Below are 27,999 nucleotides of genomic sequence, written 5' to 3'. Positions count from 1 at the left end.
TTTTTTGAGATTTTGCATGTCGATCACTCTCAAACATCAATTAGTTTCATTGTTTCTATTACTTTGAATGTAACTCTAAAATTAATAATATAGTCACTTTGATGCTTATATAAGAAACTCTACAAAACCCGTACATCGTACGGGTTAGAGTCTAGTATTATATAGAACAAGGAAGGAATTTCAATTTCTTAGTTTTTGGATGATATTTGAAATTTAAAATTCTCCTTGATAAAATAAGTCATAAAATCCCTTCATTCTAAAGATTATCCAAATTTAGTTCTAATTTATGAAAGAATTATTCATCGAAACGCACTAAAATATTTAGTTTCTACTAATTGGAATATCGCATAAGTCTAGCATACGTGGTCGATGTGCATTAATGTGTGAGTTTATTATCATCTAGGTATCAAATTAGGCTGCTACTCATAAAAAAACTTAAAATATTTTGGGCTAAAAAATGTCTGGTTAACTTGTGTTACAAGGATGCAATATAAGAAACTAAATATAAAAATTTAATTTTGAAAATTGTTCATTCAATTTTTAAAACTTAAAATCATATCTTTTCAATGCAACATTTATTTTTTAATTTTATTTTTAGATCTTTATCTTGTGTCCTAAATGCAAAAATTAACATATAAAAAAAAACCTGAGTTTAATCATAACCAATAAACTTTTGACTTAATTCAACACTGATCACCATGAATATTGATTCTTGAGGACACCCACTTTAAATTAAACAAGTGTTATTTAAGCTGAAATATATGTATATAAAGTAAAGATATGCAGAACATATATAATCCAATTAATTAATAGATATGAATCGAATATCCTGATCTTTTTGCTAGTATAAGTACTGGTATTTTCCAAAACCATACCCAACTCAGAGAGAGTAAATAATAGAGTACTAGCTAAACAAGACATAAACAATATGCCTGTATTCATCCCTATAGTTAGAGAGCCAGAGTTCAAGTTGAAGGGTCTGCCACAGAACATATGCATGACAGAAAAGCAAATAAGGGACATATTGATCAAAGCAGATCGAGATGGAGATGGTAGCTTGAGCAAAGATGAGCTTAAGAAAGCTTTCAAGGAATTTGGTTCGAGGATGCCTTGTTGGAGAGCTTCTTGCTGTCTTAGAAAAGTTGATACCAATCGTGATGGAAAAATCAGCAGGGAAGAAATTGATTTTGTTGTTGATTATGTCTTAGCATGGTTAGAGTCTAAGAATTAGTAGTAATGATCACAACCGAGCTTTAGTTTTATTAGATTAGATATAGACCCAAAATTACCTATGTTATGTTATGTACATATATACAGTGGCTTCATGTAAAATTAATCTTCACTTTTTATGAGATTAATTAATAAAATTGTAAATTAGCTTGATCTTCTTATTCTACTATCCAGTTCTTTTGTCTTTAACTCTCTGGTTCACTCGGAAAAGAGGTCTAAATGATTTAGAGTTTGGCCTAGAAGTAATTAAAATCTCATAAATAATTGTTATAATCGGGGTTCAAATTCAAATTCCTTCAAACAATTTGTTCTTAAGTGAAATCCACGATTATAGTTTAATTAATAGAGATTGTTCTTTTGTCTTTTTATGAGATTAATTAATGAAATTGTTAATTAACTTGAGCTTCTCTTTTGTTGTTTTTCTTAACTTGCTTAGTTCCTCATAAAAGAGGTTCAAATAATTTAGAGTTTGACCAAAAAGTAAATAAAATATGACGAATTGTTGTTCTCATTATGATTCAAATTCAGATTCCACGGAATTAATTATTTTTAACTAAAACTCATAATACTATAATTTCATTTATAAAGTTAGTTTTTTTAGTGAGAGGAGCTCTAATTTTTCTTTAAGCTTTCTTTCCCATTCATTCATCGAGGATGAGTGGTTTTAGGTCTTTTTTTTGACCTAGATCACCATTTTACATCTTTTTCCCCCTTTCTTTCAATATAAACAAGTGATTTTCACATATATCAAGTTTTTCATTTTTTATTTCGTCGTCTAAGTGCGGTGTTGTGTTGTTCGTCGTCTTGTGCGGCATTTGATTTTGTAACACCCCGTTTTCCCAACATAAAAATTTCATAATAAGAATCAGAGTAATTCAACTTAAACGGAATGTCACATTCTTTTTCTAAAAACATAAACTGAATAAATAAATATTTATCCTTCAAAATCCAATATCATATTATTTTAAACTTCCCAGCGGAATAATTTCAACAACTTAAATAAATCTTTGGCACAAGGGCCTCAACATAAAATCTCATAAGTCTTGTTCAACATTTATTCAAAAAAATCCATAAGTAATACGTAAGGAATAGAAATAGAAGACATAATCCCATCCTGTTACGTATCAGAGCACCTAAGACACACTTGTGAGGAGTCCACTCACGACCGCAACTAATCCTGGTTACCTGCAAGTTACCCATACCAAGAGCAACATTTCCAAGCAGAGGAGTGAGATTTCTCAAACAATAATATTAAGCATATAAATCATATAAAGTACATTCAACAACTTAAACATCATTAACATATCTTATACTCCATTAACTAGCATCATTAATCTCCTACATTAGTTATACACTTCATCTTATATCATCTTAATTATAGACGTAAACATCATCATATAACATCAATTACTAATTCATAAACATCAGCATACATCATCAAATATTAATTACAAACATCAACACATATATTAATCACAAACATCAACACATATAATGATCATAAGCATCAACATCTAACACCAAATATAATCATAAGCATCATCATGTATTTCACATAAATATCATTATCAAAGCATATCATTTATCGAAAACAACTTCATAATTAAGTTCGTAATCAACTTTTTAAACAAACATCATCATTAAATCATCATCAAATATAAGTCATGACGACTCTACAATGCAACAACATCTTCAACAACAACTTAGACAACTTCAACAACAACTTAGACAACTTCATTATGCATGTGGTACTACCAGGGCATTAAGCCCCCTTCGCTAAGGTCATATTTGGACCTGTCGGGCATTAAGCCCCCATCGCTAAGGTCATAAAGAACCTGTCGGGCATTAAGCCCCCATCACTGACTATGCAACGACACAATCTTCCTACAATTTGGATAACAACGTGAACATCTTATACAATTCCATTAAAATGGACAGCTTCTTAAATCATGACAACTTAGACCGACTTATACATCTTCACTAAGATTCAGCAGCAACAAACAACAACAATTGCAGCATATAACAGTGCTAGAACATCATATCATCAATAAGAAATGAATCATATCAACTTAACATCATATAACATCATAATATTATGTATCATACAATACTCACATAATGTATTCCAACATATCACAACAATAACCACATATACATTAATCAATTACATTCATATCAAAGTCCAAAACATTCTTCAAAAGCAAATCAAGTTTAATCAATGAGACATAAGCCAAATACTCATAAAACACCTCAATTAAATCCCTAATACTTAAGTTGAAGTTGGGAAACCAACCATAAGTTTTTGGACTAACTTGGGATTAGTTATGTTAAGTTTTCTTAAAGTTTTCTGAAGACCCACTTGGACTATTTTCATCATAACTCAAAAACTATGAATCATTTTCATGTCAAACCAAAACCATTAGAAAGCTAACTCAAATATCTACAACTTTTATGTTTACACCGAAAGCTAATTCAACACGGAAAGGGGTGAAAAAGACACAAGAACGCAACAATCGAAGTTCTGACAGCACGCAACGAAAACACAACAAGCAGTCACCCATGAGGGGCTGCCTTGCTGCGCCCAGGCGTGGAAAACTGCGCCCAGGCGTGGGAAGGCAGTAGCCCACCTGCGACGCAGCTCTGTGCAGTCCCATTTTTTTCGGTTTCACCGTTTCATCCGTAAAAACCTAACCGTTTCTCCGAATCCGATTCCGTTTTCGCCTACGCGTTCTATTCGACAAATCCTATCATATTTTATTGAAAAATCATATTTTTAAATCTCCAAAACAGCTTATCCTAGAATCACTTATTTCTCAAAAACACTTAAAATCACTTTTTCTCAGAATCTCAACTTTTCATCCATTCTCATTTTTCTAACCATCAAACTACTTCTAATAACATTCCTATATGATATCTAAGGTTTGTTCATGATTCTCTCATCAATTCTACGGTTCTTCATCATCTAATCATCAAAATCGCTCATAAACCCTAATTCTTAAACTCACTGACTTCTCATCTAATCATATGTTTTAAACCTCAAAACTATTCCAATAATCATTCTACGGAATATCTAAGGACTGTTCACAGTTTCTACATCAATCTAACAATTTTCATCCATTAATCCTCAATTCTTCACTCAAAACCCTAATCCTCTTAATCTCACAAACTCTCCCCAACTTTGTTAGATGTAATCTAATGATTTACAACTTAATATTAAAGCAAGATAGTCTCACCCTCACCTTAGATTAATTCCTGAATCAGCAGCAGCGTTCTTCTTTCCTAAGGTATTCTCCTCTTCTCTTGACTTTTCTATTCTCTTCTCTTCTTTCTTGTTCTCCTCTTTTCCAAAAAAGCGGTTTTAGGGTAAACTCTTTCTAACCTAAGCTTCTCTATTTATAATACTAAAATATTCTTCCCAAATCTATTTAGGCCCAACAACTTACTCTTCTTTCTATTCTAACCCCCAAATCCACTCACACTAATAATCCTCATATTCTAATAAATAATATTTCTCTACTAAATATATAATAATACAGCAAATAACAAATATATATCTATAACAATTAACAAATATATTATGCTAGTAAATACCAACATATAACATAACAAAATATCACTAAACAAAATATATTAACTAAATTATAAAAAGACATCTAATCTCAACAAATCATATATCCCTCATATACATGATATAAATATATAAATATATTCTAAAACTAATTAAAATAGTTAAATAAAAAGGAGGGCGTTACAGATTTCGTGTCTTGTCGCGGTGTTCATTTAGTTTCTATTGAAAGATCGACTACAATCAATTACAAATTCAATTAATGATTTGGGTGTCAACGTTGCAGATCCGGAAACATGAGTATTTTAGTGACTTATATTTTATCATATTATTTGTAGCCATTTTACCTTTGTATGCTATTAACTTGGATGTTGTGCGTTTGTTCGCAAATTCACTCTTTACGTTTTTAGCGATGTTTGTATCTGATGTACTCTATTAATTTCATTGAATAAATGTCGTTTTGTTTTTGTCAAAAAAAAATTAATATTTTTTTTTTACATATCGAAAGTAATAAAAAAACCTACATCAATCTTGTCAAATTATTCCATGAGAATCCTCGTGAACTTAACTCAGTTGGTTAGGACAATGCATAAAATATATAAGATCCGGGGTTCAAACCCCGACCACTACCAAAAAAAATTATTCCATGAGAATATTTAAAGACATAATTAATTGTTGGTGTCAATGATTACAATTAACCTTATGTATGACTTTTAAGGTAGATATGCTTAAAGTTAAATATATTTAGTGCATTTTTTGGGATTTAATTCATACATATTTTCATTGTAAAGAGTTTTTAGTTTTTACATTCACGGTCACTCATACTAATCACATTATTAACAATATTTGAATTTTATCCTAACTATTATATGCATTGAATCAGTGGTAATATATGATAATTCTTAAATAAAATTAATTCAATATTTAAAATAATTAGGATGCTAGTGTAAATTAATAATTAAATGCCAAGTTCTATGCCCAGTGCCCACCATCCTTCAACAAGAAAAAGTTCTATACCAGCAAAATTTTAGGATGAGAACCATTAACTTTTTGAGTGAGTTTTTTTTTTTTTTTTTGTGGAGGGAAACTCTAGGAGTGTGTTATGGAATCCAATCATTTAACAAGACAAGATATTTGACTTAAAAATTGAAAGGTGGCCGGTTTTGGATGCCTACAATGTAAGCAACAGAGATAAAATAATTTTTTTACTGGAACAAAAGAGATAAATTAATTAAGAAAAGAAAGAATAATATCCATTTCATTATTTGAAAAAAAGACAAAGATTCTCATCCACTCCACCACACCACTACCACCAGACCCATTATCGTGCCTTCTATTTAACACTCTCTCATGTGACACTCATATAGGCAACTTCATAGAAATTAGGAGATCAAAATCTATCAAATATTTGAAAATGCCTGTGTTTATCAGTTATGACAAACTAAAGAGAGTGCCTATAGATCAAATCAACATTGAAAGGATCATGAAAATAATAGAAAAATTAGAAAAGGCAGATATGAATTACGACGGTCGTTACACAAAAGAAGAGCTAAAAAAAGCTCTAAAAGATTTAGGTTCTTACTTTCCTGGATGGAGAGCTAATCGTTGTTTGGTGAAAGCTGATTTCAACAAAGATGGACAGATCAGTGGTGAGGAAATTGATGCTTTGGTTGATCATCTCCTTACCCGTGGTTTTGGAAACAACTAATATAATTTAGAGGTTATATGTAGTTTGTGTTTATGTTGATTACTATGCTTATATACATGTAACGCAGATGAACCGGATGAGTCATTCTTCCTGTTGTGATATACTTGCTGCTGCTGATAAAAATAAAATAGCTAATTATGTATAATATGCATGAATTTTATCTCAGTTTCAATCCAACTTGCACTTGCCTATGAAAGCACTACCTTATTATAGTAAGATCTTAGCTTTGTAAACTCAAATAACAGATCTTTTTAGATCATCTTCAATGATAAATTTGTATAATAATATACATGTAACGCAGATGAACAGGATGAATCTAATTAATTCTTCCCAATTTTATTTTTTTAGATAACTACTAAATCTCTGATTTAGAATCCGCATACAATTTTGTAGCTTTCGACTGTCGTAGAGAACGTGTATGAATTGATCTACCGCACACAAGACAAGTGTAAACATTTCAGATATAATAGAACCTACAATGTCACAAACAAATTGGATAACTTTATTTTACTGTGAATATGATGAATGTAAACTACGTTGTAAATAGCTGTCTAGAAAACAATCTCTCAAATTGCCTCAACCCCATATACTTAATTTCACATGGCTTACGACAGAAAACAAATTTTCTGTCAATTATGTTTCAATTTTCAAACATGAACACGAAATAAATCTGTTACACTCCATTACTTGCAGTCATTGACAGCCCACTAGTTTCCATCAGCTTATCTATTATCTTTTGTAAGGCTGGAGCGCTCACGACACAATCCTTATCTGCAAAACACGATCTACCTTCTTCAGCTGCCTTGCAAAGCTGTGGATCTAAAGGAACCTTACCGAGAAAGGGTACCGCCATCTCGTTACACATCTTCAACGCTCCACCACGGCTACTATCAAATACTTCACTGCAGGCGATTAAATTCAACATTTCAGGCGCTTTTTCTTTCATGTATTCTGATATCCACTCCGTAACATCTTTCATCTCACCATTATCTGTAATCTTCATAAACTTGAGATTTGAGATGGGCTGGGACAGGCCACTCATATTCTCCACAACCCCAAGAACTTTCACTCCGACTTTCTTGCAAAAATTCACTTCTTTTTTCACATCAATAAGAGAGACTTGTTGAGGAGTGGTAACTATGATTGCACCGTCTACATTAGCAGCATCTAGGCATTGAACAATTGAAATGTGTTCATCTGAGGTTCCAGGCGGAGCATCAACAATTAGAAAATCAAGTTCACCCCAATAAACATCTTTTAAAAACTGCTTGATAAGCCCATTTTTGCGTGGACCTCTCCATATAACAGCTTCGTCTGGATGAGGAAGCATGAACCCAATTGACATGACCCCAAGATTAGACTCAACATAGACAGGAGACCAACCAAGGTTGCTCTGGTGTATCTCTTGACCTTCTAGGCCAAGCATCTTTGGGATGCGTGGACCACAAATATCAATGTCCAGAAGACCAACTTGAAAATCCCTTGCAGCTAACGCAAATGCCAGCTGGGCAGAAAATGTGCTCTTGCCAACACCTCCCTTTCCTGACAAGACCAGTATCTTATGTTTCACAGTGGCCATTCTTTCAGCAATGGCAACCATATCTGCAAAAACCAATGCAAAAGAACAATGAAAATGTCACCAAAATGCTTAAACATGAAGGCAATTTGTTGCTCAACATTCTCAATTCCATAAAATTAAGAAATTATCCGAAAACAGCTCAAGTGTCGTACAGAAAAAATATGACATCAAGAAAGTAGGTATTTCTACCAATTTCCGTTAAGAAAAAATATTATGTTATCACCATTAACTTTGAAACAATGGCAAAATAAAAGGATCCAGAGAGAATATTTATAATCTGTTTCAGAGGAAAAACATGCTGATTAAATATTAAGTTGGATTGAATGATGTCCAACACATGGTTCATTTCATAGCTGTCAAAGGATCTCCAACTTCACAAATTGAACAAATCCTTTACACAAAACTATACCCACTTTCAAATGCCCAAGGAATTAATAACCCTATAACAAGACCAAACAATAAACAAACTAAGCAAAGCAATATCACATAAAATGTTTCACTAGTCCTGACTTTAAAAATGTCATACGACAACGCCATGAACTATGAAAGAGCTGATTTTATTCCATTTCTTTGCTAATCAACCCAAATAAGCAATGAGAATGATGAGCCTGGAAAGAAATCACACTACAATATCTAATACATAAGCACCAAGGTTAAAAAAATGCTCAAAAACAGTCCCTAATCCTAGAACTCAAAGTATCATTTTTGAACAAGCTTATATAAATAAGGACTTGTTTCCACTGGTTTATTTTAGCTTATCTACTAACATAAGCATGTGTGACTTGTGAAACTGCTTATGGACACAACTTACGACATACCTACACAGGCACACGCTGTTTTCACCTTATTTTAATAAACTCTACAGGGTAACTTTCAAAAACGGCTCATAGTTTATATGAAAACACTTTGATTTATTTTATCATCTGTTATCAAAATAGCTTATATATAAGCACCGACATGGTAAACGATTAATTGCGTTTAATTAATCTTTTCATTCAAACAGGGCCTAAATATAAGTAGTTGATGGTTATTGGAAATAAACATAAAAGCATAAGATAAAGGCGGAACCAACCAGGGTCAGGTCCTTTAGGGGCAGTGGCACAAATTTGCTGATTTGGGCAAACCTTCACATGCATCAGATTTTCCAGCAGAATCAGACTGAGGACCTGGGCAATCTGTAAATGCCACAATACAAAAAACACAAGAATCAAAGTCAGTGGAATATATAGAAACAGCAAAATTCAAACACATAATAATAATTAATAAATATATTCATACGCTCGTTGGCATCCTCAGGTATATCTCCGTTCTCCATGGAAGCTCTTCTCTTGTGTACTATTAAAAGAAAAGCAAAAAATCAATTATTTTAACAAAAACGGTTCGGTATCAATTATCTTAACTTAATCCGGATTAAATGGATATGATTTGATGTTAAAAATATCCGAATTTTAAGACCAAATTTTACAAAAAAAAAAAATCCAAATTTTGTTAAAATAAGAAACATGCATGTCGTACAAAAAAAATGCACCATCAAATTTACAAAGAAATACAAGCTACAATAATCATTCCACAATTAAACATGCATCTGAGACTCAACAATGATGGATGTGATTGACTAAGACTCTACAAATGCCAGCTGCTATATAACATCATAGTTTTAGAGTAACCAACACTTCAATTTAAGGAAAACAAAGTTGCAGGCCTACAACTAAAACTTAATCCATTTTGATACAAACTGCAGAATAAAATAAATGATTAATCATAGAGAACTATAACAGATTTGAGCAAGCCAAAATAACAGTTAGATAAAAGCTTAAGCATAGTTCCTACTTCAGTTTTGTCTCATTCAAATGTATAGTCTTAATATAGATGCAAACAAGAGTGAATTAAAAGCTTAGTTCCTACTTCAGTGTACAACGAAAATGATATAAAAGTTGTAAAAGAAAACAAAACAAAACATAGTAAAAGAATCAAAACAAACCAATGTTGAATAAATAATAATTGAGTTAGAACTTGTAATTGCAAACACAGTTATGGCTTCTTCACTATTCTAGCTTAGAAAAGGTATTTTCATAAGTTCTCGAATATAGCTTATAAAAACAATTTATGGTTATTTTATGTTTTGCTATAAAAATAGGCAATGCAAACTTATACATAACATAAGTGATTATCATGGTGTTTGTGCTATAAGCTGCAAATATGCTGTTATAGAGAAATCAATTATTGAAGCTTACACTATATTCCTTCTTCTCTAGCACTCAGGGTTTCAATAGATTGCTGAACGATTGGGTTAGTTGGACGCTACGAAGGTGGGTACGTGATAGAAAGAGTAGGACGGTTGTGGATTGGAGAGAGAGAGAGGAGTATTTTATAAAGGCTTATTTACATTTTTAACCTCTCCAGATAGGACGAGTTTTAAGTTTGGTAGTAGGGGTGGGAAGAGGGCCGACCGTTCGACAGGGGCCTACGGCCTAGCCTATTTAAAGTCTAGCTCGGCCCAACTCGTTTATTAACAAGGCCAGACTTAGCTTTTTATAAGACCTATTAAATTAAACAGGTCAGGCTAAGGCTTGCGAAAAAGCCTATTAAGCCCATCAGGCCGGCCTATTAAGCTTTTCATATATAATATATCTTCCATTGTTGATATTTTTAAAGTTTTTTTTTCATAAACACAAGTTTTTAGGCTAAAGTGCAACTTTGGCCCCCTATATTTCAAAAAGTTGCAATTTTGGCCCCTTAAGTTTGAAAACTACAATTTTGATCCCCTATGTTTTAGCCCCCTTGCATATTTGGTCCTTTTTCTCAATTTTGACTGGTCAACGCCCATGTGGCATGCCACATGGATAATTATTAAATAAAAAATCATTTTTTAATTAAATAAATGAAAAATCTAATTAAAAACATTTAAAAAATCAGGAAAATTGAAAAATTAATAAAAAAATTGAAAAAAATTCTGAAAATATTAAAAAATACTGGAAAAATGAAAAATTAATAAAAAAATTGAAAAAAATATTAAAAAATTCTGGAAAATTGAAAATTAATAAAATACAGAAAAAATTTAAAAATTCTTGAAAAATAAAAAAAAATCTGAAAAAATACGGAAAAAATTTAAAAATTCTCAAAAAATTAATAAAAATAAAAAATGATTAAAAAATAAAATAATCTAATAAAATGAAAAATTCTGAAAAAAATAAAAAAGATTAAAAAATTCTGGAAAAATGAAAAATTAATAAAAAAATTGAAAAAATATTAAAAAATTTCAAAATTTTCGAAAAAATTAAAAAGATTAATCATGTGTATTTATAAACCGAGCTTAGGTTTTTTGTTTATTTTTCGAAATTTCGAAATTTTCATTAGTATTTTTTCCGGGAACTTTTGTGTATTTATAAACCGGGAATTTTTGTGTATTTATACACTGAAAAAACCTAAGGTCGACATATATACTAATGAAAATTTTGAAATTTCGAAAAATACTAATGAAAATTTCGAATTTTTTAAATATTTTCCAGAATTTTTATTTTTTTCATTAAAATTTTAATTAAACCGGGAATTTTCATTAGTATTTTTTCCGGGAACTTTTGTGTATTTATAAACCGGGAATTTTTGTGTATTTATACACTGAAAAAACCTAAGGTCGACATATATACTAATGAAAATTTTGAAATTTCGAAAAATACTAATGAAAATTTCGAATTTTTTAAATATTTTCCAGAATTTTTATTTTTTTCATTAAAATTTTAATTAAAATTTCGAAAATTTCATTTTTCCAGAATTTAAATTTTTTTCAGAAAATTTCGAAATTTTATTTTTTCATAATTTTTATTTTTCAGAATTTTTAATCATTTTTATTTTTTTAGAATTTTTCATTATTTTTCATTTTATTATATTATTTTATTTTTTTAATCATTATTTATTCTTATTAATTTTTCCAGAATTTTTAAATTTTTCCCGTATTTTTTCAATTTTTTTCATTTTTATTAATTTTTCAATTTTCCAGAATTTTTTTATATCTTTTTTCAATTTTTTTATTTATTTTTCATTTTTCCAGATTTTTTAAATATTTTCAGAATTTTTTTCAATTTTTTTATTAATTTTTTAATTTTCTTGATTTTTTAAATGATTTTAATTATATTTTTCATTTATTTAATTAAAAAATGATTTTTTATTTATTTTTAATTTAATAATTACCCATGTGGCATGCCACATGGGCGTTGACCGGTCAAAATTGAAAAAAAGGACCAAATATGCAAAGGGGCTAAAACATAGGGGACCAAAATTGTAGTTTTCAAACTTAAGGGGCCAAAATCGCAACTTTTTGAAAGATAGGGGGCCAAAGTTGCACTTTAGCCAAGTTTTTATATGATTGGTTATTTAGTAACTGATATATTGGTGTGATTAGACCTTCGTAAGAATTCATTATTTAGTAGCAAACATATTTGTGTGCTTTAGGCCTTAATTAGTTCGGGCCTATTTAGGATTAGGCTTACATGTGTTGTTAGACCTTAGCATAAAATATGCTTTTAAATAGGCTTCATCAGGCCTTTAAAAAGGTCAAGCCAGACCTCGAAAATGAACCTATGACAGGTAATAGGCCAGACTCAAGCCTATAATTTTTGAAGTAGGCCAGGCTTAGGCCTTACAAAGCCCGGCCCGACCTAGCCCATTTCCACCCCTATTTGGTAGTCCTTTTCTTTTGATGAAAGAGAGGGCAACATTGACATTGCACTTTTCAAATTCACAAACACACTCTACCTACTTAGCACTCAGCAGTCATCAACACCAACGTTGTCACATCAAAATTCATCAGACACTACCCTCCAAAAAAATAAACTACCAATGGTCCAAACAGCAATGGCTTATTTAGGGTTTTATCATGTCCCGGTACAAACAACATTGTCTTTCTATTTTATCATCAATGTCTTTTGTTTTTGGCTGGTTAATGGAGCATTTTGCGTTGATGACTTAAAAACTGTCTTTTTGTTTTTTTTGCTTTGTGGGTTTCTTTTCAAATGTAGTCTTTTTCTTGTTTTGCTTTGTGGCTTCTTTTCAGTCCTTGATTTTGTGTTTTTTTTTGTTTTGTTTTTTTTTTGTTTTTTATGTATGTGATCCATTGGATAGGTTTTGATATTCTTTGTTACTCTTTTCCAAGAAAGAAAGCGGTAGGGCTTATGGTTGCCAAGTCCCCGAGCTTAGCAGCTTTAGCCCCTAACTTTCCCAAAGTTAGGTGCTACGTGTTATTTTTTTTTTTTGTCTTGGGGGGTCAAAACTGCTACAGTTGTAAAACTTAGGGGGCGGTTTTGTAGTTTTTATTTATTAGGGGGCCAAAATTGCAACTTCGTGAAAGTTAGGGGGCGAAAACTGCTATTAAGCCTTTTTTTTAGTTCATATCAAGAAGGTTCTTTTTAGTGTGAGTTGTTTTCTCTCAAATTTTGATTTCATTTGATGGGAATAAGCACATGCAATGGAGGTTCATTTAGTTGGTAAGGAATGGGTTCTTAAGCCGTAGTGGTGGAGGAGTTCAGCTCCACTTCTAACATTAAAGCATCGTTGATGGGTAATCTATAAGTATCTCTGTCAGTGCTCTTTGACATAGTAGTCTGCCAATCTAACTGGCTTTTCTTGACATTCAATGTCATTATGCTGTTATCAAATTGGAATTCTATTTTGAGGAATATGCTTCGTTGATAAATTTTTTATTTTTGGGATAACAATTGATCAAATTGTATGATGATCTGATAAAGGTTTTTCTTCAATTGTGTTGGTGCTCTAAGCATGAAGCCATAATCAATATGATTGCATTTTATACCAGTTAATGCGGGATAAGCTCTAGCCAAACCTATCTATTTGTATCATGTTTTAAATTGCGGTCTGCAATGACACTATACAGGATTTTGATGTCTCTTCTAAAGTATCACAATTGCAATTTCATCCGCATTGGCTGCATTTCACTGCAATATAAAGCATTGCATCGCAACTGCGATTTGAAATCATGATTTGGATATTGTTATCAGTGTTAAACTCATGTCTTTATTCTTGGAATAAACATTATTCTAATTGCATTAGTAGATCTTTTTGAGATTCCATTTGCCATTACTCATTGACAGAAGATTTGTTATTTGTTATTTTTGTTGATTGATGTAAATATGTGATAATTGAATTATGGAATTATTACCATATATGTTTTTTTTAACAATGTCTTATTGATTTTTCAACGTTTTTATTCCTTTATAGTTCCAACTTATTTGTTTCACTTCCCTAAGAAACTTCTATTGGTGTTAGGTACCCTACCTGTTGTATTGAAGGGAAGTTGCTATCATAAGTAAAGTACACTACTCTTATAATCGACTGGAAGTAACAATGGTAAGCTTAAGAAGGCGCAGACTTTTGGGACTGTCATCAGGTACATGTTCGATATATATTTTTACATTTTTTTTCATATTTAATTTGGGTTGTTATTGTGGAAACAGAATAAAATAATTCCTTTGGTGGTCTTGAGTCTTCTATTATATGAGTTGTATCTTACATTTAATCGATACTTATTTGTTATTTTTATTGGACCTTCCCATGAAACAATTCATTAGTCACTCAACTTCCTCTGTATGAAAGTTCAAGTCAGAATGCTAATCCTCCGAGCGGACAATCTGTGATTATGGATATCGCAAATGTCCTGGACAATGTAGGTTCTGCTTTGATGCTTTGTTTCTTATACATAATGATGATATATGAGGTTTTTTTTTTTTTTTTTTAATATATAACATGATTATGTATTTATTGCACCCAAAAAAAAAAACATGATTATGCATTTCTACTTATTTATTTTCTTTTTTTGTTTTATAGCTTCATATCCTATAGTAGTATGAGGTTAGAAACGGAACACTTTTTTCTTGGTACAAGGTTAGAAACAGAACACTTTGACAACATTTAGGATATTCTCTATCATTGAAATTTGAAAATGTTTTAAAGACTTTCACAAGTCTTCGGTGTTGTCAAATGCTTTTGCATTATCATTTTAAGCTTTGTATCATTTATATCTTAGTTATTGATAACCCGTCTCTTGCACTGAATTTGTTCGTTTGTGTTTTCCAGAACACCGCTGTGATAGATGAATCAGGATCATCAAATGTCTCTCGTTCAAGCCCATCTAAGGAGCAACCTAGTCAACAAAACACAGGTTTGTAATTTAAGAAACACATCTCTTTCCTGATTTCAAGTAGTTTCTTCACTTACTAATCTAATTGAATTTCTCAACTTTGAACGTGTGCCTAATGTGACCCAGTGTTGTTATATCAAAAGTTAAAACTATAGCGGTGTTCTGGAAATCGTAAATCGTGGGATCGTAGCACGGATCATAAGATCCTACCAAATTCACACACACACATACGGAAAATAGTTTAAAACCCCACAATTATCAAAGTAAACAAATAACTTATTGTTTTGAAACAATTTTTTTTTAGGGGTTGTTCTGAAAGAAGAACAGAAGGCTATGAAAACTCAAATGGTTACTTTGCCAGCTAAGCAAGATAGAATGAAAACAATAATGGAAGCTATGGATGCTCATCATGCTGCTTTCATGCAGACTAATCATGAGATCAAAGCTCAGCTTGCTGATATAATTGAGATTGTACATAATAAGGATGCTGAACCAGACGCAAATGTTAAAGCATTGATTCAGAGGCTGAGATCCAAGCCTTAGGATTTTAATATATTTCAGTCTTTTGATGTTTTTCTCCCTATGTTCTGCACTTTCAGTCTTGTACTTTGGTTATTTAAGATTTTAATATATTTCTTTACGTGTTTCTACATTTCTGTTGTGCATTCATTTTTTTTGCTGATGACAAAAGGGCAAGAGACATGTAAGTATTTAGGCTCTGAGTCCCTAAGCAAAGTCTGAGAGGACTAAGGAACTTTTGTTTTTATGCTTAATTAAAAAACTTAAACTCTCAGTGTTATCAGACTTGACTAGACGTAAAGACCTTAATAGCTCTGATATGTCTAAGAAACTGATACGTTTTGAAAGTTATGATATGATTATGTTTATATGCTATGATACACTTAATATTGATTAAAATTGCATTTAATTAACCATGATAGAACTTAGGGGGAGCTTACAAACCTCATCTTATGTACTATCGGACTCAGTTGTGATTGAGCATTGGAAGTGTCTTTCAGTAGTGATTGAGCATTAGAAATCTCTTACAAATGTGCTTGAGCATTTGGAAGTGTTCTTGAACATTTGTAATCTAGTGAGACTATAGTAAAAACCCTGGTAAGTTATTCTTATCAATACATGGTCACTTATAAGAAAGTCCTCAAATGTTAGTTTGTATCTCTTGGTAAGTCCCTACATCTAATATAACAATCTTTTTCTCCTTTTATCTAATTTGAGCTCAAATTTTATTTTACACTATATCTACATGAACTCTCATATCATCTCTAGTTTGTATGCAATTATTTGTAGTTGATCTATCTATTATTGGAAATGGATAATGAAGATATTGGGAAACCTGCTTCAGAGTACTTACATTACTTTGGGTTTAGTGGCAGGGCTCCAAAAGTAATTGTTTCTTCTTCTCTTTGAAGTATTATTCAAATGGTAAGTCATAAAATTCATGATATTAACATGACGTACATCCTTTAATTTTGTTTCTAATGCAGGTACTCATATATTGAAAATGATCGGAACCAATTCATGCTTGTTGAAGATCTGATTGTTGATAAAATTAGGAAAAACTGTTTTTGAGAGATAAGTTCTTTGAGCCTTCTTGTCAAAAAAGTTCAAAAGTGACAAGTTAAAAGGAATACGAGATATTAACTTCAAATTGAATAACTATGCACACTCAAAAAATAAATATTCTTGTTCAATATATTTTAAAGTGACAAGAAAAAAAATGACTTTTGTCATTTTAAAGTGTTTGTTTAAGATTTTTTAAAAAATAATTTTATCAAAAATAATTTTAAATTTAAAATAAAAAATTATCAGGATTAATTTTTTCAAAAAAAGAAGGCAACACATGAATCAATTAAAACTCTTAATAAAAATAGGGATTGTGTTAAAAAATAAAAAGATAAAAAGAGGAAACATATAAATCAATTAACACAATCTTTTAAAACATTGCCATTGAACTCATCAGAAATGTTGAAAAAACGGTTCCTGTAAAATTGACTGTGTGAGGGTAAACTCATCAGAATTTGGAAATGTGTGTGAAAATAATTGTTAAAAAAGTTAAATGACTAAAAGGGTAGGGTAGGGTAGGCCAAAATTTCCACAATGTGAACACATTGCAGCAAAATAGTAGTAGTAACATTTTGGAAGCATGGTAACACCAAAAAAGAGCTTTTAGCTTTTAGCTCATAGCTTATAAGCTCGTCTGACAAAAAATAGCTCTGTTTGGTAACGCTTTTTACAACGAGTTTATAGCTTATTTCAGGAGCTTATAAGCTATTTTTCAGAAGCTACTTCAAGTAGCGTTTGAACTCATAGCTTTTAGCTTCTTATTTTTTCTTCCATTTTTACCCTTATTTTTCAAAGCAAAATTCAACTTTATCCTTTATAATTAATATTTTGGTAATTGCATCTAACCATTGCATTAAATTACTCGATAATTCTCCAATGTTTATTTTTTTTACGATAACGTAATAACATTGTGTATAGATTTTTTTCGTACTTTTTTTTGTCTTACGATAACCTTTTTTTTCACGATAACTTAACAACACGTGTTGGTAATTTTTTTTCCTCTTATGAAAGCTACATATTTTTAGATAATATTATTTATAGATAATACATCTTGGTAAGTCAATTAAAAAATATGATAATACATTAGGTGTTTTTTTTTATTATATTTAACATTTTTTATAACGTATAAACACTTAATAGAATATAAATTTTAGCTAAGAAAAATTAATTTATATTATAAATTAAAATGTCCTTTTAAAATAAATTTATATTAATTGATATAGATTTAATTATGATTTTTTTCACAGAATAAATTTTATTATGAATTGAAAATAAATTTATTAGTATGAACTAAGAATGCCCTTTATGTCATTTTACATTTATCAGCTAATTGAACCGTTAGTTTTACCAAACACGTTAGCTTATCAGCTATCAGTCATCAGCTATAAGCTATCAGCTAAAAACTATCAGCTAGCTTATCAGCTAAAAACTATCAACTACCTTATCAGCTATCCGCTATTTTTACCAAACAGAGCCATAGTCAACATAAATCTCAGAAAGCGTAATACCGCAAAACTCCCCACGTTTCTCAATCACCTAGTGGTTCTCTTTTTAAAATAGAAGGGCAACATTGACATTGCATATTTCAAAGTTCACTAACACACGCTAGACGCTACCTACTTACAGCAATACCAACGATGTCACACAAACTCTGGTCACTGTCACACACACCACCTTCCAAAGATAGAAAAAACGAGAAAAATCATCAAAGGTACAATCAACAGTTGCAGCTTATCTAGGGTTTTTTCATTTTCAGGTATAAACAACATTGTCTTTCACTCTTTCTAATAGATCATCAATGTCTTTGTTTTTTACTTCTTGCATGTAATGTTACATTAAATGTGGTCTTTCATTTTTTACTTCTTTCAAATAAGAATCATACATGTTTAAGTGTGGAGAAGTGGGTAATCGTCCCAACACATTAAATGTCTCTGCAGCTACCAACTTAGTTGTACTTACAAGATTGTGGGTTTAACGGATGACCAGGACAAACTTTATTTTGTAGAAAAATTAAATCTTTTTAGTACGTAAGGGTTTATGTGTGTTGAATACAAGATTACTTTCTCATTTCATAAGGTTTTCATCAGTCAATAATACAATGGTAAAGATTTTGTTACTAATTATTAGTGTTAGGTACCGTACCCTACCTTTTGTACTGAAGGGAAGTTGGTATCATAACATAAGTAAACCACACTGCTCTTATAATTGAATGGAAGTAACAATGGTAAGCTCTGCTTAAGAAGGCGCAAACTTTTGGGACTATGCTCAGGTAAATGTTCGATAACATATTTTATTTGGGCTGTTATTGTGGAAACAAACAAGATAAAATAATTCCTTTGGTAGTCTTTGAGTCTGCTATATGAGTTGCATTGGACCTTCCCAGGAAAAAATTCATGTGAGAATCTAGCCTGTGATGAAAATTCAAGTCAGAATGCTAATCCTAAGAGCGAGACAGCATTGTCTTCAGAGTTTGTCATTGCAACTGATAAGGTATATTACTTGTTATGATGCCTTCTCTTTAATGTGCATGTATGATTCTAACATCTTCTTTTGATGCATTTTAGCCTATTTCTGTCCATGTATATTTAATTAGCCACTTTTCTTTTGCAGAAAGTGTTGCAGTTGCAACCTGACAGTCCTAGAACAAATCTGATAACATCTCCAGTTACTGGTGCTGTTGGATCCTCTTTGGCTAATCAAGTCAGAATGCTAGCCTGTACATGTGAGAATCTAGCCTGTGATGAAAATTCAAGTCAGAATGCTAATCAAATGATGGGAGCAGAGAAAGTTTCAAGTCCTTCTCTCCAAAAGGATGAAGACACTACCTCCAATAGTAAACCAGGATCATCAAATGTATCTGGTTCTATCTCGTCTAAAGAACAACCTAATCAACAAAACATAGGTTTGTTATTTAAGAACATGCCACTTTCCTGATTTAATACAGTTTCTCAGTTTCAAATCTAATCGAATATCTCAACTTGGATATCCTACCTACTTTGACCTTGTTTGCAGATAATGTTTTATTATTTTCCTCATATTGTTCGATATAAATATCTGAACAAGCTCATTTGATCATGTTTTAATTCATCATCTAATCACAGTACATGGCATTTGAATCTTAACCTGAAATAGTCATGCTTGAATCTGAACTAGGTACAACTAAGGATGAGGAAAAAAAATCGCACCTGCGAGTATCTTAGGAAAAATCCTCACGGGAATTGTGCAGGTAGCTTAACAGGTACCCACAGATTATCTATATATATATATATATATATCAACTACCCGTCAATTAATGGCTACAAAGGCGGATGTAATGGTATCCGTACCTGGAATATCCATACCCGTTGATAAATTAGTATAACCACCAAAATATCATATTACTTAAATATAAATATTACCCACATGAAAGAAACCCAAACCTAATTTTCTTATTTGTGTTTATTGTTTGATTAATAATTTTGTTGTCCCAGTGGAAGTAATATATTAATATTTGTGTGTATAATAGTCTTTTGTGTATCCGTGTTCCCATTATGAGTGGGTGGTGGAATCAACTATCTGCTGGGACCGTTAGTCGGCTGGGGAGGGGTTGTGTTTGGGTGCCTTTGAGCGGGGTCCTGGGTTCGTTTTGATGCTTGTGTCTCTGCTCTTGGGGTAGTAGGCTTGGTCCACCTTCCCTTGGGGTTTATTTCTTTTTTGGAGGGTTTCTAGTTTGTTGGTGGTTGGGTTTGGTGCTTGCTGTTTCCTTTCTGTGGGTGCTGCTAGCTGGGTGTTTTTCTTTATTTCTTTTCGGGGTTGCTGGGTACTCATGGTACTCTAGCTTCTTTGTACTTTGGACTCTTTCTATTTTTTTTATATATATTTTGCTATTAAAAAAATATAATAGCAGTCTTTTGTGTTGCTGTTGTAGTATTTTGTGTTGTCAAAAGTGGAGGAAGAAATTCTAGATAAATGCATCTTAGCTCTGTTTTCTTTTGAAGCTTACGTTTTCATATTGCATTCATGTTGAGGAACCTTTCTTGATATTTGCTTCGTCAGTTCAAGTTTGTAGATGCTTCGTTAGATTCAAGAATAAGATAACCCTTTCTCTGAAATTTGTAAAATTCCATCTTTTTTTAAGGAAAACATCCCAAAGAAGCTTCTCTTGAAGATGATTTGGAAACCACACAACCTTCCAAGAAAAGTAAGAAGGGAAAGTATGATGGCAATGTAGAAAAATCCTCAAAAAATTATCAATCTACTTTGAAAGGCTCTGATCACTTTGTTGAGTTAGCATCTCCTTCCCTCAAAGCAAGAAGGTCTAGTAGGGTTTTCAAACATACTTCTCTTAAGAAGACTGAAAAAGAGAAATTGATAAAAATCTCCACTGCTGTTTCTAACGTGCCTCCCAAGAATCCTAAGGTACTTTCTTGCTGTCAATACTTTGTTTTCCATTTTCTTATTTAAGGGGGAGCCTTGGCGCAACGGTAAAGTTGTTGTCACGTGACTGAAAGGTCACGGCCTCACGGGTTCTAGTCTTGGAAACAGCCTCTTGTGTAGAAAACAGAGTAAGGCTGCGTACGATACACCAAAATGGTGGCCCCCTTCTCGGACCCTGTGTATGCGGGTGCTTTAATGCACCTGACTGCCCTTTTTTTATCCGTTTTCTTGTTTTCTTGAAATTACACATGAATTGACAGTAACCCATAGGCATCTATACCAACATCGTTGTCTTCAGATTTTGTCATTGCAACTGATAAGTTACATTACTTGTCATGATTCTTTCTCTTTACTGCCCATGTATGCTTCTAATATCTTCTTGTGATGCATTTCAGCCTATTTCTGTGGTAAGGCTTTCGACAGTTCAAACTCTAATGGTAATCTTTACCTGGAATTGTAAGTTCAACTTTCCTTTACACTCTGAGTTTAACTAACAACTTTTCTTTTACAGAAAAAGTTGCAATTGCAACCTGACAATCCGGCAACATCTCCTCCAACTACTGATGCCATTGGATCCCCTTCGAGACCTTTAACAATTCCATCAGAAATTGTGCAACCACAAGTTGCTGCTATTTCCAACTTAAAAGTTTCTATGGAGATTGGTACTTCTTCAAAAATGGCCGCCACTCAATCTTCTGCCATCGAAGAAAATCAAATGATGGGAGCAGAGAAAGTTTCAAGTCCTTCTCTCCAAAAGGATGAAGACGCTTCCTCCAATGGTAAATCAGGATCATCAAATGTATCTGGGTCTAGCCCGTCTAAAGAGCAGCCTAGTCAACAAAACATAGGTTTGTTATTTAAGAAACATATCTCTTTCGTGATCTAATACGGTTTCTTCACTTTTTAATCTTATTGAATTTCTCAACTTGGAACCTACCTACTTTGAACTTGTTTGTACATAATTTTTTAATATTTTCGTCATATAGTTCGATATAAATATCTGAACAAGCTCATTTGATCAAGTTTAGTTTGAAATCTACAATTACTTTGTTAATTCATCATCTAATCACTGTATATGGCATTTGAATCTAAACCCGAAATAATCATGCTTGAATCCGAACTAGGTGCAACTAGGGATGGAAAAAAATTTGTACTTGTAAGTATCTGCAGATAAAATTCTTCACGGGAATGGAGCGGGTAGCTTAACATGTACCCGCAGATGATATATACAGATATTTCAACTACCCGTCAGTTAATGGCTACAAAGGTGGATGTAGTAATGGTAACCGTGCCTGCAAATATCCGTACACGTTAATAGATTAGTAAAATTACCAAACTATTATATTACTTAAATATGAATATTACCCACATGAAAGAAACCCAAACCTAATTTTCTAATTTGTGTTTATTGTTTGATTAATAATTTTGCTGTCCAAGTGGAAGTGTAATATATTAATATTTTTATGTGTAATAGTCTTTTGTGTTGTTATTATTGTAGTCTTTTGTGTTGTCAAAATTGAAGGAAGAAATTCTACATTATTATGAAAATAGTAATTTTTTGGCATTAATTTCAGATAACGATTTCGTCATTACTTCATTTTGTTCTTTTGGTATGTTTGCATATGGATTTTCAAACATCAAATCTAAAATTCATATGAAAACATGAGTTGAAGACCATAGATTTGAAAACTATGGGCTCATATCGAAATAAAACCATAGATTTGAAAATTCATATGCATATTGATCTAAAGGACGAAATGACATGAAAAAAAGATAAAGGACGAAATAGTTATCTTATCTGAAATTAAGTTAAGGTATGATGAAAGTAATTTTACCAATTTGTTTTGGCTAAATGCATCACAGCTCTTTGTTTTGCTTTGAAGCTCACATCTTCATATTGCATTGATGGTAACCTTTGTTGACATTTGCTTCGTCAGATGCGCCAACGCTTCCCGACGATCCGGCCTTGGAAACCATTGACTTGTTGGAAGCAAGTCAGGTAATAGATCATTTTGTTTATGATGATACAAAACCATTTCCTTCTTTTCTTGGTCCTATCTTCACCACCCCAAATCCTTGATGTATTTTTTCCAAGTCCGAGGGTGATGAGATTTTAGCATCTCTTTCTGAGTACCACGTCGAGCCTCTAAGAAATAAAAAGCGTTCAATGAGGACTCCCCCACCTTACACTCCTAAAGGTTATGTAGAATGGCTTGATAAGATCCAACGAGCAAAATCTTCCCTATGGCTCGAGCTTGGGATTTTCAACTTTATTCAACGTAGGCCTTTAAAAATTGAAACACCTTTGATTGCTGCTTCGTTATTCTTTTGGAGCACCACAACCAATTTCCATTTTCAATATGGTATGATGGGTCCTACTTTATTCGACGTCGCTGCTTTCATTGGTCTTAAACCTGACAGTGACATCATTGATCCTCTTTTGGAAATCCCTATCACTGACACTTTTGACAAAATCACTACTAGTTTCTCCTTGTTCATTGAAGTTTTCCACAAAAATGAACCAGAAGTCTGATATTGCTTCCTTCTCCTCTGGTTATCTGGTCATGTCTTTTGCAATAGTTCTGTTTGTGTCGACACAAACTTTGTTACCATGGCCACTTTGATGAATGGGGGAACAAAATAGGCCTTAGGTCAATTGGTCAATACATTTTAGCTGATTTCTATCATAATATGAGTACTACCGTGGCCACTTTGATGAATGTTGTTTTAGCCAAACAAGTGACTCATACTTGGACTTTAGGTGACTTTTTAAATACTTATTTTGACTTTTTAAATTCAAATTTTGATATTAAGGGACAAATTTAACGGTTCGTTCAATCTGATAACAACTCTTTCTTTTAAACTTTATCAGGTATCCGATACTGAAGCCCTAGTTGACGATGATAATGCAACAATGGAAGTGGACATTGCCATGACTGTCGTACCACATAATGAAGTAATCCCTGTTTCTGGTGCTAAAGATATCAAGGATGTCGATATTGATACTGCTAGTGAAAGCATCTATTCAGTTGACAAATTAGAAGAACTTGCATCAAAATTGGGTGCCTCTAGCCATTTAAGTTCACCAATCTCTGTCTGTTCCTCTACTAGTCCTTCTCCAAATCAAAATGCTCAAAGGATCTCAGACCTCATGACAAAGTTAAAGATCTTGGTGAGTAAAGATATTGACTCCATCATGTCTACCTCCAGAATTGTCGAGGAAATCTCTCTACTTCTAAAGAGTTTAGATGAGATCAAAAATCACCTCGACCTTGCTGAACTTGGCGTTTTTACAGCAATTCAAATGTATGTTGGCCGCTTTCAAAGTGATTTCCCGAATATCAAACTTGCTGTGTCCACCTATCATGATATCCACCAAGAACAACAAAAAGCTCACAAAAATATCAAAGAACTGGCGGAATGCCTGTCAGATGTGAACAACGAACAAGAAGATCTCAACCAACAAGAGCAACAACTCATTGATCATATCGATATCCTTCGTCGAGACCTTAAAGAAACAGAAGAAAAGTTAACGAAGGTGCGGTCCAAGAAAGAAACCAATGCAACATCCAGGAAGGAGGTTGAGTCCAGAATTGATCAAGAGTATCCAAAAGGAACCATCCTTATGGGCAAGATGACTTCCATTGAAGCTGATTATAATCTTGCTTTAGCAAAGAAAAAGTATTTAGCTGAGAACTGGGCCAACATTCAAAATATGTGTAATTCAATTTCCTAAGTTAGCTTAGACTTGTTTCTTACTGCTTTGTAATTTCACTGCATATTTGGGTTATATTCCTTTTTGCCGAACAATCCATTTTTCTTTTCTTGTCTGTAACGAATTGTTTCAACCTCTATTGACATGCATCAACTACTTTGTTTCACCGAGTTTCAGATTATATTAACCTCAAATTGATTAACCATGTGATCTCAAAATGCTTGTTAGTTCTGGACCAATATTGATAAACGGCACTCATGTCAAGATCATGAGTAAAAATGTATGGTCACATTCACTTGTTTATCTTTCAAGTTTACAAAGGAGTTTAACTTATCAAGAAAAGATATTCTATTACCCAAAAAGAAAATGGGTGGCCATCACGTATTCACCTGTGTGACCTTTTCTGTCGACTCAATGTGTCGACAGACTTAAATTTCTCTGTGTGGTCTAATCATCATTGGTGGTTGACCATTCAAATTCGGTCTGTTTCACCAATTTATTCCCGTATTGTCAAAACACTTGCATTTAGTGTAACTTTATAAATCACTCTTTCCTCAACCTGGACGAGTTTCGTTTCTGGATTGTACATTTTAAGTCCAAATGCAACTGTTGCAACTCTCGTATCATTTTCTAGCTCTTCCCCCAAACGGTTACTTCGAACTTGAAGAATAAATGATTTAGTTTGGATGCAATCATCTGTTGTAGTTGATCTATTTTATTGGAATTGGATAACGAAGATGTTAGAAAACTTGTTTCAAATTACTGATTACTTTTGTGTTAGTAGGAGTGCTCCACAAGTAATTGTTTCATCTTCTTTTTGCAGTTTTATTTAAATGGTAAGTCATAAATTCATGATATTGACATATTACATCCTTTAATTTTATTTCCATGCTTGATGAAGATCTGATTGTTGATAAAATTAGGAAAAACTGTTTTTGAGAGATAAGTTCTTGACCCTTGGTTAAATATAAATAAGATTTTTCAACAAATTAAAGTGATAAGTAAAAAGGAAGATGAGATAGTAACCATTGTTATCAAAAACCCGACTTAAGTCTCAAAATCCAGGTTTTTGCGACTTTGCGTAGCTTCAACGACTCAAATCCATAACAAAGTCCCAAAAACAGGCAAAATCCTATCAAAGTCGCAGTAAATCGTACAAAATCGTGAAATCCATTCAAAATCGCAGGATTTTGAAGGATTTTGTTCATTTTTTTGATAAGGGTCAATTTTTGACCCGGTTCTTAAATTGACCCGATTTGAATCCACCACCCGTTCTATAAATACCCAAAAGGCCAAAAAATTTCATTCCTTCACTTCCCCCACATTTATATGTATATGTATTTTGTGGACTTTGAACTTTAGTCATTTATGACTATATGCAATTTATAACATATATTTAACATTATTTTTCTTTTGTTAGAATCCTCGATTTTGATTGCGATTTTACGAGTCCCGACTTTGCTATCCTACATCGACTCTACAAAAGTCCTTGAGTAAAATACTTCGATTTTGATTGCGATTTTACGAGTCCCAATTTTGCTACTCCCTTTCGACTTGAAGTAAAGTCCCGATTTTGATAACCTTGATAGTAACTTCAAATTGAATAGTTATGCACACTCAAAAAATGAATGTTCTTGGTCAATATATTTGACTAAAGGATGACCAGTTTGGAATCCTATCCTGAAATATTAAAGCAAAAGAGATTATTTAAAGGAAGGAATATATCCATTTTATTTCAAAAAAAGACAGATTCTCATTCACTCACTTCTTCTATTTAACCCCTTTCCTCAACATGACACTGAAAATCATAGGCAACTTGATAAAACTTAGGAGATCATCAACTCTTAACATTTCAAAATGCCTGTGTTTATCCCAAAGAGGGTGTCTATGGATCAAATCAACTTTGAAAGGAACATTATAGAAAAATTGGAGAAGGCGGATATCAATAACGATGGTCGTTACACAAAGAAGGAACTCAAAAAAGCTCTAAAGGATTTAGGTTCTTACTACCCTGGATGGAGAGCCAATCGTTGTTTGATGAAAGCTGATGCCAATAAAGACGGACTAATCAGTGGCGAGGAAATCGACACTTTAATTGATTATCTCCTTACCCGTGGTTTTGGCAAGAACTAATTATTGAGAGGTGATATATGATCAATAATCAAACCCTGCTAGTATAGTAGTATATGCAGTTTGTGTTTATGTTGATTAATGTTAGAACTTTCTACGCTTATATGTAACGCAGAAGAACCGGAGGAATACAATTAATTCTTCCTGTGTTATGCTATATGAACATGCATGTAGTACTTATAACTTACTGCTCATAAAATAAATAGATATTACCCCTGCCTTTCTGGTGTACTATTTGAAAGTTTGGGTCATAATGAGAATAATTAATTAAAGAACAAGTAACGGATGATTCCTAACATTACTAGCAAGTAACAACAGAGTTCCACACCAATTTACGTGCATCATTTAATAAAACCTAGATGGATTTCTAAGTAATCCAACTCATCAGTTGGAAACAAACACTGCTTATTTAAAGTAGTAAGTAGATGCATCGTGCCATTGATGGTAGTTTTTTTTTGGAACAACCCATGCATTGTATAAAAGAAAGTTTGGCCAATAAAAGTTTTTATTTTTTGAACAACGTTCAACAAAAATTGATGCATCTGATCCAACTTTTAAATCAACTTTTATTGATTAAATTTTTTACGAACACTAAAGTATTTGTATATCCTCTTTTTTTCGATGTATAGCATAGTTAGTTTCCATGATGACCAACTTTAAGTTTGATATTTAGTTAGCTTAAAATAAGCATTGAGATAACATTTTTCTAAGTCAACTACTTAAAATAAGATGATGAATTTTAGGCAACTACTTGCTTAAAATATTCAAATTTCCAAAGTCAATCTATTGTTATTTCGATAACATTTTTCAGAAAAAAAAAAACACATTTGTGAAATATTATAGTATATTGCTTAAATAAATTTTTGATCCCTGAATTCTTTATTTTTTTTAAATCAATTTTTTGGTCTCCAATTTATTTATT

General features: G+C 32.2%; 6 protein-coding genes and 1 long non-coding RNA gene across 13 annotated transcripts; 5 read left to right on the top strand and 2 right to left on the bottom strand.

Moving 5' to 3' along the window:
• The first annotated feature begins 838 nt into the window (after nucleotides 1-838).
• On the top strand, nucleotides 839-1,417 carry LOC146952018 (uncharacterized). The gene has a single exon (XM_085757573.1). The coding sequence runs from the start codon at nucleotides 929-931 to the stop codon at nucleotides 1,229-1,231; it is 303 nt and encodes a 100-aa protein (XP_085613699.1). The 5' UTR covers nucleotides 839-928; the 3' UTR covers nucleotides 1,232-1,417.
• Nucleotides 1,418-6,072: 4,655 nt separating this feature from the next.
• Nucleotides 6,073-6,675, top strand: LOC146952017 (calmodulin-like protein 5). The gene has a single exon (XM_085757588.1). It carries the CDS (start codon nucleotides 6,210-6,212, stop codon nucleotides 6,501-6,503), a length of 294 nt encoding a protein of 97 aa, XP_085613714.1. The 5' UTR covers nucleotides 6,073-6,209; the 3' UTR covers nucleotides 6,504-6,675.
• A 307-nt stretch (nucleotides 6,676-6,982) lies between these two features.
• Nucleotides 6,983-10,466, bottom strand: LOC146952016 (cytosolic Fe-S cluster assembly factor NBP35-like). Of its 2 annotated transcripts, none has more exons than XM_085757580.1 (4): nucleotides 10,317-10,466; nucleotides 9,361-9,417; nucleotides 9,155-9,257; nucleotides 6,983-8,105 (listed from the first exon to the last, which is right to left on the bottom strand). In XM_085757580.1, exons 2-4 carry the CDS (start codon nucleotides 9,370-9,372, stop codon nucleotides 7,177-7,179), a joined length of 1,044 nt encoding a protein of 347 aa, XP_085613706.1. In that variant the 5' UTR covers nucleotides 9,373-9,417; nucleotides 10,317-10,466; the 3' UTR covers nucleotides 6,983-7,176. The 2 variants fall into 2 exon arrangements, with proteins under 2 accessions (XP_085613706.1, XP_085613711.1); XM_085757585.1 differs by having other exon boundaries at nucleotides 10,237-10,454.
• Nucleotides 10,467-12,876: 2,410 nt separating this feature from the next.
• On the top strand, nucleotides 12,877-15,882 carry LOC146952015 (uncharacterized). Of its 2 annotated transcripts, none has more exons than XM_085710380.1 (5): nucleotides 12,877-12,963; nucleotides 14,362-14,482; nucleotides 14,664-14,758; nucleotides 15,169-15,253; nucleotides 15,537-15,882. In XM_085710380.1, exons 2-5 carry the CDS (start codon nucleotides 14,440-14,442, stop codon nucleotides 15,773-15,775), a joined length of 462 nt encoding a protein of 153 aa, XP_085566506.1. In that variant the 5' UTR covers nucleotides 12,877-12,963; nucleotides 14,362-14,439; the 3' UTR covers nucleotides 15,776-15,882. The 2 variants fall into 2 exon arrangements, with proteins under 2 accessions (XP_085566506.1, XP_085566931.1); XM_085710805.1 differs by lacking the exon at nucleotides 12,877-12,963 and adding an exon at nucleotides 13,482-13,636.
• A 2,968-nt stretch (nucleotides 15,883-18,850) lies between these two features.
• Nucleotides 18,851-19,955, bottom strand: LOC146952014 (uncharacterized). The gene is made up of 2 exons (XR_015033146.1): nucleotides 19,642-19,955; nucleotides 18,851-19,551 (listed from the first exon to the last, which is right to left on the bottom strand). It is a non-coding gene; the product is annotated as an uncharacterized LOC146952014 (long non-coding RNA).
• LOC146952013 (uncharacterized) lies at nucleotides 19,523-26,007 on the top strand. Of its 5 annotated transcripts, none has more exons than XM_085757669.1 (6): nucleotides 19,523-19,718; nucleotides 20,934-21,214; nucleotides 21,628-21,639; nucleotides 21,744-22,080; nucleotides 23,170-23,231; nucleotides 24,105-26,007. In XM_085757669.1, the coding sequence occupies exons 1-6, from the start codon at nucleotides 19,523-19,525 to the stop codon at nucleotides 24,966-24,968; spliced, it is 1,752 nt and encodes a 583-aa protein (XP_085613795.1). In that variant the 3' UTR covers nucleotides 24,969-26,007. The 5 variants fall into 5 exon arrangements, with proteins under 5 accessions (XP_085613795.1, XP_085613790.1, XP_085613805.1 ...); XM_085757664.1 differs by having other exon boundaries at nucleotides 21,628-21,669; XM_085757683.1 differs by lacking the exon at nucleotides 19,523-19,718 and adding an exon at nucleotides 19,970-20,054 and having other exon boundaries at nucleotides 21,628-21,669.
• Nucleotides 26,008-26,739: 732 nt separating this feature from the next.
• LOC146952012 (calmodulin-like protein 5) lies at nucleotides 26,740-27,303 on the top strand. Its single transcript, XM_085757560.1, has one exon. The coding sequence runs from the start codon at nucleotides 26,805-26,807 to the stop codon at nucleotides 27,078-27,080; it is 276 nt and encodes a 91-aa protein (XP_085613686.1). The 5' UTR covers nucleotides 26,740-26,804; the 3' UTR covers nucleotides 27,081-27,303.
• Nucleotides 27,304-27,999: the final 696 nt, after the last annotated feature.

The sequence above is a fragment of the Medicago sativa genome, chromosome 1 (assembly GCF_051527215.1).
Source record: "Medicago sativa cultivar Bolivia chromosome 1, Bolivia_mono, whole genome shotgun sequence".
In the NCBI taxonomy this organism is placed as follows: Eukaryota; Viridiplantae; Streptophyta; class Magnoliopsida; order Fabales; family Fabaceae; genus Medicago; species Medicago sativa.
This window is presented reverse-complemented; position numbering and strand designations above follow the sequence as displayed.